Raw genomic sequence first — 16620 nt, forward strand, 5'->3', positions numbered from 1 at the left:
TCTGGTGAAGGAAGACCAGTGTCCTGGTCATTGATGGCTGGATTTTTTTTTTTTTTTCGTGTGTCCTCTTGTGGAAGAAGCAAAGGAGCTCTCTGGTGTCTGTTTTATAAGGTACTAATCCCATTCGTGAGGGCTCAGCCTTCATGACCTAGTCACCTCGCAGAGGCCCCACCTCCCAAGACCATCACATTGGGAATTTGGTTCCAACATAGGAATGGGGGGGGGGGGGCCGGACACACAAACATTTAGTCAGGTGTGATGATAGCCTTAGGGCTGACGCAGATGTATACATTTTTAGAGATCTCTGTGTACTGAAGTATGAGGGGAGAAATGACATTGTCTGGGATTCGTTTCTAAATACTTCATCAAGGGGAAAAAGGGATCATGAAACAAACATGTCAGACTAGAGGTGATTGTTGAATCTGGGTGATGGGTATATAGGAGTTTCTTTGGAAAAGTTCTTTTGGTTCTTTTTGTGGACATTTTAGATTTATTTTTTCACAAAATAATTTACAAAACAAGACAACTGCATGAGAAGGGAGGCCATGTCATCCCATTTAGGTACTTAGGGCTAAAACCATTGCTAGCTGCCATAAAAAATAAAATGAAGGAAAAAGGATCAGGATAACGGTGCTTTCCAAAATCTTTTATTACCAATCTCTCTTCCAAAAGCAGTGAGGGCCACAGAGAAATAATGAGACAAAATCACCAGCAGCCAGGTGGATCAGATGTCCTGTCCTCCCCCCAGCTCCGTCTGTCTCCTTTGATGAATAGCAGCAAAGTGGCAAGAATTCCTAGCAGCTGAAATGGGAGAAGAAAGAAATATTGAACCAACTTAAGGGACCTCTGGAACCCAAAGCAAATTGGATACACTGACAGGGGGAGAGGAGTATCTTCTTCCTGTAAGGTGAAGGGCAGGGTTTTATAGAGAGCGGAAGGCCCCGGATGGTCAGTCTGGAGCCGCTTTGAACCTGTTTCCACAATCAGTCTCAGTCGTGAGCCGAAGATGGAGGCCTTTTGCGATGCACCTGGGTCATTTTCCCTTTGTTTCCCACAGATCTTAGCTCCACCCTCTTTTGGCCCTACCCTGGGTCCTGCGAACTACATTTCCCAGAACCTCCTGCCCTTCACTTCCGGTTATGGAACCGCAACCGCCCAATAGGAGACACCTACCTGCAGGAGATGGGAAGGCTGGAGGAAAAGTTGGAGTATTTCTTCCCCACTGCCTCCTCTCTCCGGCCCACCCTGAGCTCTTCAAGACTGCAGCTGTGGGCAGATGGCGCCTCTTCCTTGACTCTTGCTTTCCCCACCCCTTCAGGCCCAGAAGTAAAAGCTCCCGTGTTGCTCGCCCCTCAGCACCTCATCCCTCCGTTTTTCTTAACCCTGTCCACACCTCAGCAAGGAAGCCTCTGAAAATTTCTTAAAAGGACCACCTGGGGGCTGCATTCTGTTTCCTGCTGGGATCTTGACTATTATGACCTCCCTGGGGAAGAGGGTGTGGTATAGTTTGCAAACATATATTCGATATAAATTTGTACAATGAAAAAAAATACCCATTTTTAAAATACAGATCAGATGGATGAGACTCATTCATCTCTCAACTGGCAGTGATCTGCAGAGAAACACTACTGCATCTTGAAAATCAATCTGAGGGAAGCGCCTGAGTGAAAAAAAACAAAAACTTCGTGGGGGCCCAGAGGGATGGAGGCTATTTTTTTTTTTAAAATAAGAGCTTTATTGAGAAAATTCATATATCATACAATTCACTTTTCTAAAGTGTACAGTTAAGTGGTGTAATCCCTTTATCTTTAATGTTACTACTGAGAAGGTAAGATTTCTATATGCCATTTCGCTATTTGTTTTCCATTTGTGTTTTGTCCTTGTTCTATTTGCTCACCTCAACTTTCTTTGGTGTTAAATATTTTCTAGTGCAGCATTTTAATTCCCTTGTTTCTTTTGTTGTATTTTAAAGTTCTTTTCTTAGCGGTTGCCCTTGGGATTACAATTAATATCTTAACTGTTTACAACCTAGTTTGGATTAACACTAAATGAATTTCAGTAGCATACAAAAACTCTACTCCTATATATCTCTTTTCTTTCCACCCTCCCTTGTGCTACTATTGTCATATGAATTACATCTTAATATCAGCCTGTAAACACAGTTTTATAGGTATTGCCTCATGCAGTTGTCTTTTAAATGAGGTAGGAAAAGAAAATTCAGTCCTGGGATCAAGCCCCGCCTTGGGCTCTGCACTCAGTGGAAGTCAGCTTGGGGTTCTTCCTCTCCCTCTGCCCCTCCCCCTGCTCATGCTCTCTAACTGTCTCAAAACAAAAACAAAAACAACCACGCACTTATCAATACCATACAATAAATTGTCCAATTGAAAAAATCATACTTCTTGTCTCCCGCTGCTGATTAGAATGCCCACGAGGGCAGAGATTTTTGCCTGTGGAGTTCATTGTTGTATCCACAGTGCCTACAACAATGCCTGGTCCAAAGAGGTGCTCAGTAAGTTTTGTGGACTGAAAAAGTGAACATTAAAACTCTTCTAATGGCTTTCCATCATTCTCAGAATAAAGGTCAAACCCCTCTCTGCAGCCTACAAGGTCTTGTATGATCTACCATCAGTTCCCTGCCCGCATCTCTCCCTACCCCTCTTCTCACTCACCCTGCTCCAGCCACAGTGGCCTCCCTGCTGGTCTGTGAATAAGCCAAGCCTATTGCTACCTCATGGCCTTTGCACCAGCTGTTTCCTCCGGATTCTCCCATACACACACATGGTTATCCCTCATCTCCTCGGGTCACTGGTCAAATGTCACCTCTGCAGGGAAGTCATCCCTGATTCCTTTCCCGATCCTGTCACCCTGCTTTACTCCCTTCCTAGAAGGGATCTTTAACTGAAATGATCATCCATCCCCCACCCCCACTTGAATGTCAGCTCCACCATAGCAGGGATCCCCAGTGCCCAGAACAGTGCTTGGCACACAGTAGGTGCTCAATAAAAGAGCTCACTCTGTTCCATAGGGCCTAGGCCTTACCTGTATCACTGCTGCCCCCAGTAAGCCCCCACTCAAGTTGAAGTTATTTTCAAGAGCTTGGGGAAACAGCCCTGAGGATACAAATATCAAACCAAAGAACCTCGTTAAGGGCTTCTGGACTCCAAGTTCCCGTTGGCCCCACCCCTTGGGCCAATGATGTTCCTCTCAGATTCAGGGAGGAGAAGGGGACAAAGCCACAAGGACCTTGACTCCTCACTTGACTGCTTCCCCTATCCCAGCGTCTCCCCTGGCCTCCTTGTTCCCTCACCTCACCCAGAACATACCACATATCCCCCAGGATCTATCTGTAGTGACCCCCAAGTGTGGTGAATAAGAGTATGACCAGATGTCCCAAGTTATTTTGCTAGTTGTGTGACCCTGAGAAGTCGCACACCACTCTGTGCCTCAGTTTCCCCAACTGTAAATGGGACCAACTGGATCTGCTGCCCAAGTTTTTGTGAGGATTAAGAGAAAAAAAATCTACATGAAGTACATAACAGCGGCCTGACAGCCAGTATTCAGTAACTGTTAGTTATTTCTGGGTGCTCTTTACATGTGAACAGAAGGGCTAACATGTATCCAACATCTTCTCAGCCATTTACATGTGTTTTCTCACTTATTTATCACTGTAACCTCAAAAGGTGGGTACTATTCTTTTTTCTGTTTTGTAGGTGAAGAAGCAGGTTCAGAGAAATTAAGAGACCAGACACAGGGTGTGGGTAGAGTAGCTACCCACTTCCCCTCCTGCAGTCACGGAGATGCTCTCCTTTCTAGGCCCCTGGCAATTCTTGCTTCCAGAAGCTTGAGTTGCCTTGAGCTTGCTCCTGACAGGATTCAGTGCCCCCTTTACTCACTATGCAGTGATTAAGTGTCTACTGTGAGCTAAGCACTGGGAACCCAGCGATGTACAAAACAGACATAATTCCTGCCTTGGTGGGGCCAACATCTGAGTGGTGAACACAGGTAATCAATACAGCAATAACACTGTCAGGTGGTGAGTGAGTGCTGGGCAACTTTCTGTGCCTCAGTCTCCTCATCTATAAAATTGGAGAAAAGCACTCCCCACCTCATCATGGCGTGGGATGAGGACGGAATTCACAAAGTGAGTGCCCGGCCCCCTGGGGAGCTGACACTCTCCTAGAATGATCATTGTTCATCATTACTGCTATATTGTAAGCCCTCTGTAAGGTAGGCAACGTAGCCCAGGGAATGGACTCAGGCCAAACCCAGCTCCACCAAAGCCACTTGAACTGACCTTGAACTGTCCCCTCCCTGAACCTCAGTTTCCCCATATGAGAAATGAGGATGGGAACCCTAAGCCCCCAAGGCTGTGTAGCCAAAATGAGCTGAACACCCAATGACAGTTGCTTTCTTTTGCCCTTGACCACTCTCACTGGGGTTCTGGCAAATACACAACTTTTCTAAAAATCACCCACCCTTGGGGTGTACGTAGGTGACCCCCAACACAGTCTCGAGTTACCCCCTGGTGGATGATGTCTGTGGACACGTCACGCCCATTGCAGGCTGCGGTCCCGATGGATTTACAGCCGCTCCTGGGGTAGCAGTAACCAGAAAAATCTGTGTAGTTCTTCACCTAACAGCACTTTAGCTGCAGAGAGGAGAATAATCACTTGAAGACTCCCTTTCAGATGTCAAAATAATAATTTTAAAAAACCCAATAGAAATCATGGTCACCGGGCGCCTGGGTGGCTCAGTTGGTTGAGCGACTGCCTTCGGCTCAGGTCATGATCCTGGAGTCCCAGGATCGAGTCCCACGTCGGGCTCCCTGCTCAGCAGGGAGTCTGCCTCTCTCTCTGACCCTCCCCCCTCTCATGCTCTCTATCTCATTCTCTCTCTCAAATAAATAAATAAAATCTTTAAAAAAAAAAAAAACTTAAAAAAAATAAAAAAATTAAAAATTAAAAAATTAAAAAAAAAAAAAGAAATCACGGTCACCATGGCTACTGTCTAGAGCAGTCATGCTATTCTGGGGCTTGTGCTGAATGCCTCCCTTACTCCAGTCCATCGTGGCTCAGAACCCTCCGTGGCTCTCATCTTACTTGGGGTAAAAGCTGAACGCCTCACCACGGCCCCCAAAGCCTGGCATGATCTGCCCAGTCACCCCTGGGCCCTCATCTGCCCCCATTCTTCCTCTTATTCACTCAGCTCCAGCCACACTGGTCCCCTCACTGTTCCTCAAACACACTTCACAGGCTCCAGCCTCAAGGCCTTTCTGCAGGCTGTTCCCTCCTTCTGGAATGCTGTTCCCTCAAATATCTGCACGCTTCCCTCACTCACTTCATTCAGGTGTCTATTCAAATGTCCCTCCTTGGGAAGGCCTGCCCTGACCCCTCCTTCCAAGTTAGGCACAGCACCTGTATCAGTCAGGCTGGGTTCAGGGATCTGCATAACAAAGGACCCCTCAAACTCAGCAGTTCATTTCTCACTCACACTACATGCCCCTCACAGCTTGGCAGGGGGACTCTGTTTCTTGAAATCACTCAAGGACTCAAGCTGATGGAGCAGCCACCATCCGGGTGGTTCCACTATCGTGGCAGGAGGAAAGAGTGCTCTTGAGAGCCCTGTGCTGGCAATGAAATAATTTGGACCAGAAATAACACGCATGACTTCTCATAGCTCATTAGGCAGAACTCATCACATGACACCCCCCCAAAGGGGCTAGGACAGATCATCCCATTGTGTGGTGACAATAGGTGACAAATAGCACCTTCGAGTAAACAAACCCTTACTCTCTGTGCCCTTACCCTGCATTGTTTCCCTTCATAGCATTCATACATCTGACACTAATATTTACTTAGCGGTTTCTTGTCCATGTCCCCACTTAAGCGTCAGTAACACAGGGCAAGGATCTTGTTTTGTGCACTGCTGTGTCCCCAGAGCCCTGAACAGTGCCCAGCACACAGTAGGTGCTCAATAAGGATTAACAGAAGGGCTGCATGAATGAATGAGAGATGTTCTCTACCACGTCAAGCCTCAGCAGCCAAAACTGGGAGGCAGGAAGCCCCCTACCCATCATGTGCTGCCCCCCAAGCCTGCACGTGACCCCACAGCAGTTCCTGCGCCCAAAACTCAGATGTGAAACACTCCTAGAAACAGGCAATGCTTTTTCCTTCCAAACCCGCCCTGGTTTCAGGGGCCCTTCTAAACTACCTGCCCCAAGATCTTCCGGTGACTTACGCAGGCTGGTCCTGCTCCTTAAACACCAAGACTCAAGAAGTAAAGGCCACCGCCTCCCACCCCGGGGGATTAGTTTTTAAGAAAGAGAGAAAATTGGGTGCCTGGGTGGCTCAGTCGTTAAGCATCTGCCTTCGGCTCAGGTCATGATCCCAGGGTCCTGGGATCGAGTCCCACATCGGGCTCCCTGCTCAGCGGGAAGCCTGCTTCTCCCTCTCCCTCTCCCCCTGCTTGTGTTCCTGCTCTCGCTGTCTCTCTCTCTGTCAAATAAATAAATAAAATCTTAAAAAAAAAAAAAAGAGAGAGAGAAAATAACAAATGTTGGCAAAGTTGTAGAGAAACTAATACCCTTGTGCATTGCTGATGAGAATGTGAAATGGTTCAGCTGTGGTGGAAAACAGGATGGAAATTCCTCAAAAAAATTAAACATAGAATTAGCAGATGAGGGGTGCCTGGGTGGCTCAGTCGTTAAGCGTCTGCCTTCGGTTCGGGTCATGATCGCAGGGTCCTGGGATCGAGCCCCGCATCGGGCTCCCTGCTCTGTGGGAAGCCTGCTTCTCCCTCTCCCACTGCCCTCTGCTTGTGTTCCCTCTCTCACTGTGTTTCTGTCAAATACAATCTTAAAAAAAAAAAAAAAGAATTAGCAGATGATCCAGCAATTTCATTTCCGTATATATACCTAAAAGAACTAAACACAGAGACTTGAAGAGATACGCATATGCCCATGTTCATGCAACATTATTCACAAGAGATAAAAGGAGGGAGTAACCAAAGTGTCCATCGATAGGGGAATGAATAAATCAAACGTGGTGTATCTGTACAATGATGATGTACAGATGATTCCACATTAAAAAGAAAGGAGATTCTGACCCATGCTTACAACCTGGAGGACATTATGTTCAGTGAGATAAGCCAATCACAAGAGGACAAATATTGTAGGATTCCACTTCCGTGAGATCCTTAGAGGAGTGACATTCCCAGGGACAGGAAGTAGAATGGTGTGGTGGCAGGTGATGGATGGTGGCGATGGTTGCATAACCACATGAATGTACTTAATACCCGTGAACTGGACTCTTAAAAATGGTTAAGATGACAAGTTTATGTTATGTGTCTTCTACCACAATAACACACCCAGGATGTGGAGCTCACCTTCTCCATGACCAAGTCCCATTCTGTGGAATAGTCATCTGGCTCATCGTAACCTCGGGGTCATGAAGATGTGTTCCAAGGCCACTTCTTGAACCTCAAAGATGAAACTGGAAGTGACAGGCACACAAAACAGCAAAGTGCCCCACATGGGGAGGTTTCCTGGGGACAGAGCAGGGAGGTGGGGCGCCCCTTCTGCTTTCTTTCTTTTTTTTAAGAGTTTATTTATTTATTTATTTATTTGAGAGAGAGAGAGAATGAGTGGGGGGGAGAGGCAGAGGGAGAGGGACCAGCAGACTCCCTGCTGAGCAGAGAGCCTAACATGGAGCTGGATCCCAGGACACTGAGATCATGACCTGAGCCAAAGGCGGACACTTAACTGCTTAACCAACTGAGCCACCCAGGCGCCCTCCTTTCTGCTTTCTTTTACTTCCTTGACAGTACCCCTCCCCAACCCCCCCTACCCCCACCCCACCCCCCGGCCAGCTATGCATCTGCACTGGAGGAGGACAATTTCTGGCTGCCATCACCCCCGAGAGGGACATAGGAAGAGCGTGGGTCTCGAGCTCAGTGCATCTGGTTGTACCCACCACAAACTTGAATCATCTGCTCTTTTGAATAGCCCACATGCCTGCTACACCCCCGATTTGGCTGGAACTCGATTAAAGATTTGAATATCATCTTTAGCAACTGAATCAATCACTGCACAAAAGGGGCAAATTTCATTTTCTATTTTTTAAATCAAGGTCTAAATAAAAAAGTTTTCTGGCTGAGGTGAAATAGTCACACGGTTCAAAATTCACAAAGCACAGAAGGGGTAGACCATGAAAAGTCTCCCTCCCACCTTTTTCTCCCAGCCAAGTTCCTCCCACTCCGCTACGGTGACGGTGACTGTTTCCTGTGTCCCAAAAGAGATATTCGATGTGTGTCAAAGCAAAGCATAGTCTCATTATTCTTCTCCCTGCTTTATACTATTCTCATTGTTCTGCATATGGCTGTTGTTAGCAAGAGTAACAGTTGCTCTTGGTGCCCGGCGCACATCCCAGTGGCATTTGTCATTTCTGTGTCCACTGGCCTGGCTTCCCACTGCCAGCAACCGAGGGCTCTCTGTGGCATCTCAGCCCACATGTGCCCTGCGAGCAGCCCTCAAGCAATATTGATGGGAGGGGGATCAATATCGCAGCTCCCTTGCCCCTCGAGTGGAAAAACAGACACACATTTGATCCTGCTCCCAGATGCACCCCCCCCCCAGGACTGAGCCCAGCTGCCTGCAGGGTCGCCCTTTCCCCCTGTCCCCTCCAGGTCCCTCTTGGGATCCCCTCTCAAATAAACGGTGAGCATTATTATAAATGAACCACCCTCCTACTGATGCTTACAATCTTTTGCACACCTCGGTGTATACTATACGTCCTTCTGCACCCGAGCAAGCAAATCCTTGGATGATTCCTAGGGATGGGATAGCTGGGTCAAAGCATCCATGCTTTGTCATTTTGACGGATTTGGCTAAATAGCCCTCTGTCTCTGACACATTTCAAAACCCCAACAGCTTTTGCAGCTTTGCCCATTACTTCTTAACACCTCACCACCAAAAACGCAAGGGAGATGGTGAATGAAATTAACTCGGCAAGTCTCTTGAGGCCTTCGAGGGGACGGCAGAGGTTTTTGGCTCTTCACTCCATTTCTGGAGACCCCATCTCCAGCCCCAGGGACCCATGGGCCAGGTGTATCACCGCGTGGGCGGCTCCCGGGGGGAGGGGCGTTGCTTCTCACGATTTCTTTTTTTTTTTTTTAAGATTTTATTTATTTATTTGACAGAGAGAGACACAGCGAGAGAGGGAACACAAGCAGGGGGAGTGGGAGAAGGAGAAGCAGGCTCCCCGCAGAGCAGGGAGCCCGATGTGGGGCTCCATCCCAGGACCCTGGGATCATGATCTGAGCTGAAGGCAGACGCTTAACTGGCTGAGCCACCCAGGCGCCCCCAGAAATTTATTTTCTTACAGTTCGGGCACCTAGGAGTCCAAGACAAAGGGCTTGGCCGCACAAGAGTTTTCTTCTGAGGCCTCTCCTTTGCTTGTAGATGGTCATCTTCTCCCTGGGTCCTCCTAGGGTCTTTGCTCTGCTCATGCCTGTGTCCCAATCTCTCTCTCCTTTTTAACAACAAAAAAAAGATTTTATAGGGGCGCCTGGGTGGCTCAGTCCGTTAAGCGGCTGCCTTCAGCTCGGGTCATGATCCTGGGGTCCTGGGATCGAGCCCCACATTCGGCTCCCTGCTCGGCGGAGAGCCTGCTTCTCCCTCTCCCTCTGCCTACCACTCTACCTACTTATGTTCTGTCAAATAAATAAATAAAATCTTAAAAAAAAAAAGATTTTATCTATTTGAGAGAGAGAGCTTGCACAGGCAGGCAGAGGGAGAAGCAGGCTCCCCACTGAGCAGGGAGCCCTGTACCAGGGCTCAATTCCAGGACCCTGGGATCATGACCTGAGCCGAAGGCAGTCGCTCAACCGACTGAGCCACCCAGGCGCCCGCTTCTCACGATTTCAATTTCTTTCTAATCTAATGTGGAGTGGGAGCAACAGCATAGTACTTACAATGTGGAATAAGGCAAGGACCACTGCGGTGACTATGATTTCAGCGATGAGGATGATAACCGCGGACAGGAAACACTGGAAGACACAGAGGGGTCGGAGGGGGCTGGGAGCCTGCTCAGCCGTGTCCCTGCAGGGGTGGGGACTATCCCTCCAACCCCCGGGCCATGGGACCTCTTCAGTTTGAAAGAACTCAGCCGGGGCGCCTGGGTGGCTCAGTTGGTTAAGCGACTGCCTTCGGCTCGGGTCATGATCCTGGAGTCCCGGGATCGAGTCCCACATCGGGCTTCCTGCTCTGCGGGGAGTCTGCTTTGTCCTCTGACCCTATCCCCTCTCAGGTGTTCTCTCTCTCTCATTCTCTCTCTCTCAAATAAATAAATAAAATCTTTAAAAAAGAAAGAAAGAAAGAAAGAAAGAACTCAGCCTTGGGTGGGGTGTAGGGCTTCTTTCTTCCACGTGGCGTGTTCTTGCATGTCATCCAGGATGTTGGCACGGAGGTATTCTTGGAGCTAGTAGCTGGAGCCCAGCACTTTCTGGGCACCAGGGAGACCTGTGAGGGGACCTCCAGGTCAGTAAAGGCTCTGTGCCTCGACAGCAGGAGCCTGTGGGGAATCAGGAGGGATGGTGGGAAGGACAGAACACAGAACGGAGGCAGGAGGCGGGGAGGAGAAGCAGGCTGAGAACTCTTGCAAATGGGGGGAGGGGGCTGTAGGGAAGACGCAGGGTGATAGGTCGGTGGCTGCGGGGTCGGTGGTAGTGGTGGGGGGCTTATGTTTGCTGGCCTATGCTGGCCCCTGTGGCTGAGATGCCACAGACAGCCCTTGGCCTTGTGACAAAATTCACAAGCCCAATGGAAAACGATGAGAAAGACAGCAAGCAGAGGGGATGTCTTGAAGTCACCCATCAAGGAGAAACTGCTGCTCAGTCGAGGCCTCAGTTTCCCCATAGATACAATGTGGGCATGGGACCAGCTCAAGGGGTGCTGTAAGTTCTGGAGAGCTTCTGGAAGCCAGATGGGGGCAAAGTAGGTCAGCTCCTGGCTCTCCTTTCATCTATTTGATTATGATTACTAAAATCTGTTTGCTAACTGAGGCTTTGAGTTGCCAGACTGGCCCATGGCTGGGCTTATCTAGTCCTGATATGGAAAGTCAGGAAAACGCAGTGGATACACACCCAGGGACCCCAGAACCCACAAGGACAAACACGGGAGCAGGGATTAGTGGTTGTGGGACCCCAGACAAGTGGCTCATGTAACGGATTGTGAGGATTAATATTAATATTACTACCTCCCTGCCTCTGGGTGACTGAGGTGGCTGGAGGATAGATATCCAGGCGTCCGTACGTCCTACAGGTTCCATCTTCAGGATCTATCCCTAATCTGCCCACTTCTCCCCCCCTCCACACCCTCACCCGGCCCAGCCCCCACTGTCTCCCACCTGGACCAGCACAGTCCCTTCACCCTGGTCTCTCAGTCAGGCCCTCGTCCCCCACCCTCTGTTCCCCTAATGACCACGAGAGGGCGCTTGTGAGCACCCGAGTCAAGGCACATCCTTCCTCTGCTCAGAATCCTCTGTGGCTCCCAACACCATAAAAAACGATTTTGCTTTTCTGAGTGAGGTCTCAGAGGCTTTGGAGGGACAGACGCGAAGGGTAAAGTTAATCTGATTTGCTGATGGGTTGGATGTAGGGTGTGTGGGCTCTTTGATTCCTCCAAGCTAAGCTATGAATAAAATAGCATATACATCATACTGAAAATAAAATGGACTATTTCAGGAACAGGACCTGTCCAATAAATATTTGCTGAATGTAGTAATCAAGAAAGAAAACGAGATAATAGAGTTTCAGGGAGGAGGAGGGTGGGGGCGGGGTGCTTTTTGACAATGGAGATTGTTTATGCTCTGAAAGATGACCCTACTAAGGATCTCCCTGAAACCCCCAAATTGAAATAACCAGAGTTTTGCAACAACACAGTGAAGGAAGGAAAACAAAAAATGCTGGAGACAAATTTTACCTAAGGTGGGATAATCCACTCAGACAAGATTCTAAGGGAAATGGGAGTGGGGAAGATGGGAGCTGGCCTTTGGGGAGTTGGCCAAGGCTATGTGAGAATGAGCAAGACATGTAAAATCTACAACATGCCGTATGCATGATCATGCTTAAAACTTTCCCACCTCATGTACTCGAACATGTACTTGTGCAGACATGAGGATAACAACTGTATTGTGTTAGTGGGAACATACACATGGGCTGATGGAACAGAGCAGTGTGCCCAGGAAAGACCCAGGCATAATGGCAATTAGTGTAGGCAGAAGAGGACTGACCCCTACCTCACACCACACACACCTAATCCAACTGCCAAAAGCCAAAGAGCTAAAAGTGAGAACTCAAGAACTTAAAATGATGGGAAGAAAACCTAGGAGACTAGAATGTATGGCCTGGTAGGAGAGGAGTTCTAACGGAGATATATCATAAAGGAAAAGATAGATGCATCTCATGCCATCATATGAGACACCATAAACACTGAAAAATAGGGGGTGCTGATGGCAGGGGTTTGTAAAATGTGCAAGGAAGGATTCACATGGTGGTGGGGTGGGAGTTTTGGGGGATGTATGCAGATCCAACTTACAAACAAGAGAGTACCTCTGCTTTCTTTGGTTGCTCTATACCACCCAGCAAAGCTGAGCAGCACTGTGATGCAGCCCATTGCCAGGCACAGGTAGCCAATGTGAAGGAGATATGCAGAGGCCAGCCCAAGGACCCTTATGAGGACAGCCCCTCTGAACTTGACATAGATGCTCAGGCCAATGGGGATCACACCAGACATCTTTAGGACAGAAATCAGACAGGAAAAAAAGTCTGTTAGTTGTATACAAATAGAACTCTCGCTGGGGGTGGGAATGGGGGTGGGAGGGGAAGAGCAAAGGCAAATAAAATCAGCAAAAACATTAAAAATGTTAATACCCAGAGTTAGTGAGGATGTGGAGAGACATTCTCACATATTGTTGCCAGGCAACAAGCTTTTTTGAGGGGGACGGTGTGCAGAAGGACACTTTGCAATTCATATTTAAAATCTTTTTTTTTAAGATTTTTTTATTTATTCATTTGAGACACAGAGATACAGAGAGAGAGAGAGAGAGAGAGAGCATGAGCAGGGAGAGAGGCAGAGGGAGAGGGAGAAGCAGGTTCCCCGCTGAGCAGGAAGCCTGATGCGGGGCTCGATCCCAGGACGCTGGGATCATGACCTGAGCCGAAGGCAGATGCTTAACCATCTGAGCCACCCAGGCGCCCCCATATTTAAAATCTTAAAGGTTTTACAGTAAAACCCTTTACCTAGAAATTACATTTGTAGTTATTCAGCCTAATATCTGATATCCTAATAGACATGCACATACATACCTCAATATCAGAATGCTCAGGGATGACACTACCTGAAGCAATCAATAATACAGATTGGGTAGGTAAATCATGGGACAGCCATGCAATGGGACTCTAGACAGTTCTTTTAAATAATGCTCTAGGACAAGGGTTGGCAATTTTTGTGTATGTGAAAAGCCCCAGATATTGTGAGCTTTGTTAGGCCATAAGGCCCCTGCTGAAACAATTCAGCTCTGTCAGTGTAGCTCAAAAGCAGCCATGTGCAATTCATAAACAAATATATTTTATTTACAAATAAATAATATCTATCTATCTATTTACAAGGCTGTAGTTGGCTGATCCTTATTGTAGGAGGAGAATGTTTATTGATATGGCAGTCATGTTCTTTGGTATTTATACAACTGAGCTGAAAACTAATGTTTTCTGCACATGGATGTTTCTAGAAGCTCATAGTTGCCAAAACTTGAAAGCAACCAAGATAGCCTTCAGCAGGTGAATGGATAAACTGTGGGACATTCAATGGAAGATTAGCACTAAAAAAAAATGAGCCATTAAGCCATGAAAAGATATGAAGGAAACTCGCAATCATATTGCTGAGTGAAAGAAGCCAATTTGAAAAGGCTACACAGTGTATGATTCCAAGTATATGTCATCCTGTAAAAGGCAAAACTATGGAGACAGTAGAAGGACCAGTGGTCGCCAGGGGTTAGTGGGGAGGTAGAGAAGACAGGTGGAGCACAGGGATTTTTAGGGCGGTGAAACTACTCCCTATAATAATACTAAAATGGTGGATACATTGTCAAAAGCCATAGAATGTACAACACCAAGAGTGAACCCTAATGTAAACTATGCATTCTGGGTGATGATAATGTCCATGTAAATTCATCAATTGTAGCAAATATACTGCTCCGCTGGGAATGTTCTGATGAGGAACGCTGTGTGTGTGTGGAGCAGGGGTATATGGGAAATCTCAGTACCTTCTGCTCAACTTTGCTGTGAACCTAAAACTGCTCTAAAAAATAAAGTCTATCCGGGGCACCTGGGTGGCTCAGTCAGTTAAGCGTCTGCTTTCGGCTCAGGTCACGATCCCAGGGTCCTGGGATCAAGCCCCACATCGGGCTCCCTGCTCAGCAGGAAGCCTGCTTCTCCCTCTCCTGCTCCCCCTGCTTGTATTCCTTCTCTTGCTGTGTCTCTCTCCGTCAAATAAATAAATAAAATCTTTAAAAAATAATAATAGTCTATCCAAAAGGAGGGGAAGTTACATTTTTAAAAAGGGGGAAAGTGGATTGTAAAGCAATAGCTTTTCTATGTTTGTTTTGCTGTTTTTAAAAGGTAAACAGGAAAATCTGGAAGGATATAAAAATGGGGATGGTATTTATTGAGCAATGTTCCCATGATAGGTATAAGCTCTTTAAATGTTCTGTATCATTTAATTTCCATGAAAATGTTACAACACAGATAACAAGATGAGGAGTGATATTTAATATCCTTCTTTTTCCTGGCAACCTTTTCTTAATGTCATTCGGCTATCAAAACAATTGCTTATTTTTTTATTTTTATTTTTTAAAAGATTTTATTTATTTATTTGATAGAGAGACAGCGAGGGAGAGGGCACAAACAGGGGGAGTGGGAGAGGGAGAAGAAGGTTTCCCACTGAGCAGGGAGCCCGATGCGGGGCTGGATCCCAGGACGCTGGGATTATGACCTGAGCTGAAGGCAGACGCTTAACAGTCTGAGCCATCCAGGCGCCCCCCAATAAAATCTTTTAAAAAGAAAAAAAAGAGATTTATTTTATTTTGAGAGAGGGGGAGGGGCAGAGGGAGAGAAAGAGAATCCCAGGCAGACTCTGCACTGAGCCCAACGGGGGGAGGGGGGCGCTCAATCTCACCACCTGGAGATCAAGCCAAAGCCAAGAGTTGGCTGCTTAACCGACTGCGCCACCCAGGCGCCCCAAAACAATTGCTTCTTAAAGATGCACATTTTGGGTCACTTTTATAGTAAGAAAAAAAAGTGTTTTGAAGAATTTAAAGGACCCAGAAAAATAACCACTCCCTTTTATCCTTCCCAAACAACTTAGTGTTCTGCAGGATTTGACTTAGAGTCAAGCTCTTCCGCCACCAACCCAGGCCCCAACCCCCCCCTCCCCAGCCCCCCCATCACAGCCTCTGTGTTTGATTTCACCTACTCTGAGTCGATAGAGCCTACACCTGTTCCCAATGTGTCCTCCTCCTCGTCAGTCTGCCCTACATCCTTCCTGCTTCCCTGGGGACGACCGATCTGGATGCCAGTGAATTTGGATCAACTTATTTCTGTCTTTGAGGGAGCCAGCTATGGAGGAAGGGCTGCAAAGCCCCAGGGCCTGGGTGGTGACATACTTCCAACCACGAAGCCATTGAAGAAAGATAACAGTCTCTTCAGGGAAGAATACGGAGTGTGCATTTCATCCATGTCAGCCGGACTGGGTGCTCTGGACGTTTTAGTCAGCATCTTCCTAAATAAACTTCAGGGCTACTGTTTCCCCAGATGGTATAGGTCTAGGGTCGGGGGCACCAAGGCTGACTTGCCCCTCTCTCTCCTGGCTGTCTGATATCTGCCAGGGAGGGGCCCCAGCAGCCACCCCTCCTCAATCATAAGCCTCCATCACATCACAATCGGATGCCGGAGCAAGGCTCCCCATGCCCAGGAAGCAGGTGCCCCGAGCTACCCCTGCTGGCTCCTCATCCTCCAAATAGGCTGCACCAGGGATGGAGAGAAGGCATGATGTCCTGCCCTGGTACACCCCTAGATGACACCTGGGCCTTCTGGGCATAGTGTTCAGCACTGACCGCTCTGGCCCTGCTAGACTGGGAGCTCCGAGTGGGCACGGTCCTGGGCTGTCCTCGTCCTGTTCCCAAAGCCTGGCACACAGTAGGTGCTCAAGAAACTGATGTGGAATGAATGAATGAAGAAGCTCCAGGAAGCAGGATCTAGCTACAAGCCATCAGGTCCCCCAAGCCTCTGCCTCCACATTAGCTCATTTGACTCATCCTCATCCTTCTCACAGGGCTCAGAGGCCAAGGTAACTGCCCAGGGTGACACAGGAAGCAAGGTCGAGGCTGGGCTTTGAAGCTCCAAGAGTGACGTGAAGGTGGGAACCTCTGACAGCCCTCCACCCTCCCCACTCCAGCCCCACTCCCACTCCCACCAAAACCTTTTCTTTCTCCCTCTGAGGTCTGCTCAGCCATAGCAGGTGAAGGAATTTTCCTTGAGCCCATGTGCCACTGATCAGCAGGCTTGACG

General features: G+C 47.9%; 1 protein-coding gene across 1 annotated transcript; it reads right to left on the reverse strand.

Annotated features, from left to right (window-relative positions):
* Nucleotides 1-705: 705 nt before the first annotated feature.
* On the reverse strand, nucleotides 706-15789 carry TSPAN16 (tetraspanin 16). The gene is given in 10 exon segments (XM_045902232.1): nucleotides 706-801; nucleotides 3040-3083; nucleotides 3086-3110; nucleotides 4520-4633; nucleotides 7384-7441; nucleotides 7443-7477; nucleotides 9970-10044; nucleotides 12593-12790; nucleotides 15502-15504; nucleotides 15724-15789. Coding segments are annotated over 10 exon segments (714 nt in total).
* Between the last annotated feature and the right edge of the window lie 831 nt (nucleotides 15790-16620).

Source organism: Mirounga angustirostris, unplaced genomic scaffold (assembly GCF_029215605.1).
Source record: "Mirounga angustirostris isolate CCGP_5_RB_7025 unplaced genomic scaffold, mMirAng1.0.hap1 SCAF_1, whole genome shotgun sequence".
Taxonomy (NCBI): domain Eukaryota; kingdom Metazoa; phylum Chordata; class Mammalia; order Carnivora; family Phocidae; genus Mirounga; species Mirounga angustirostris.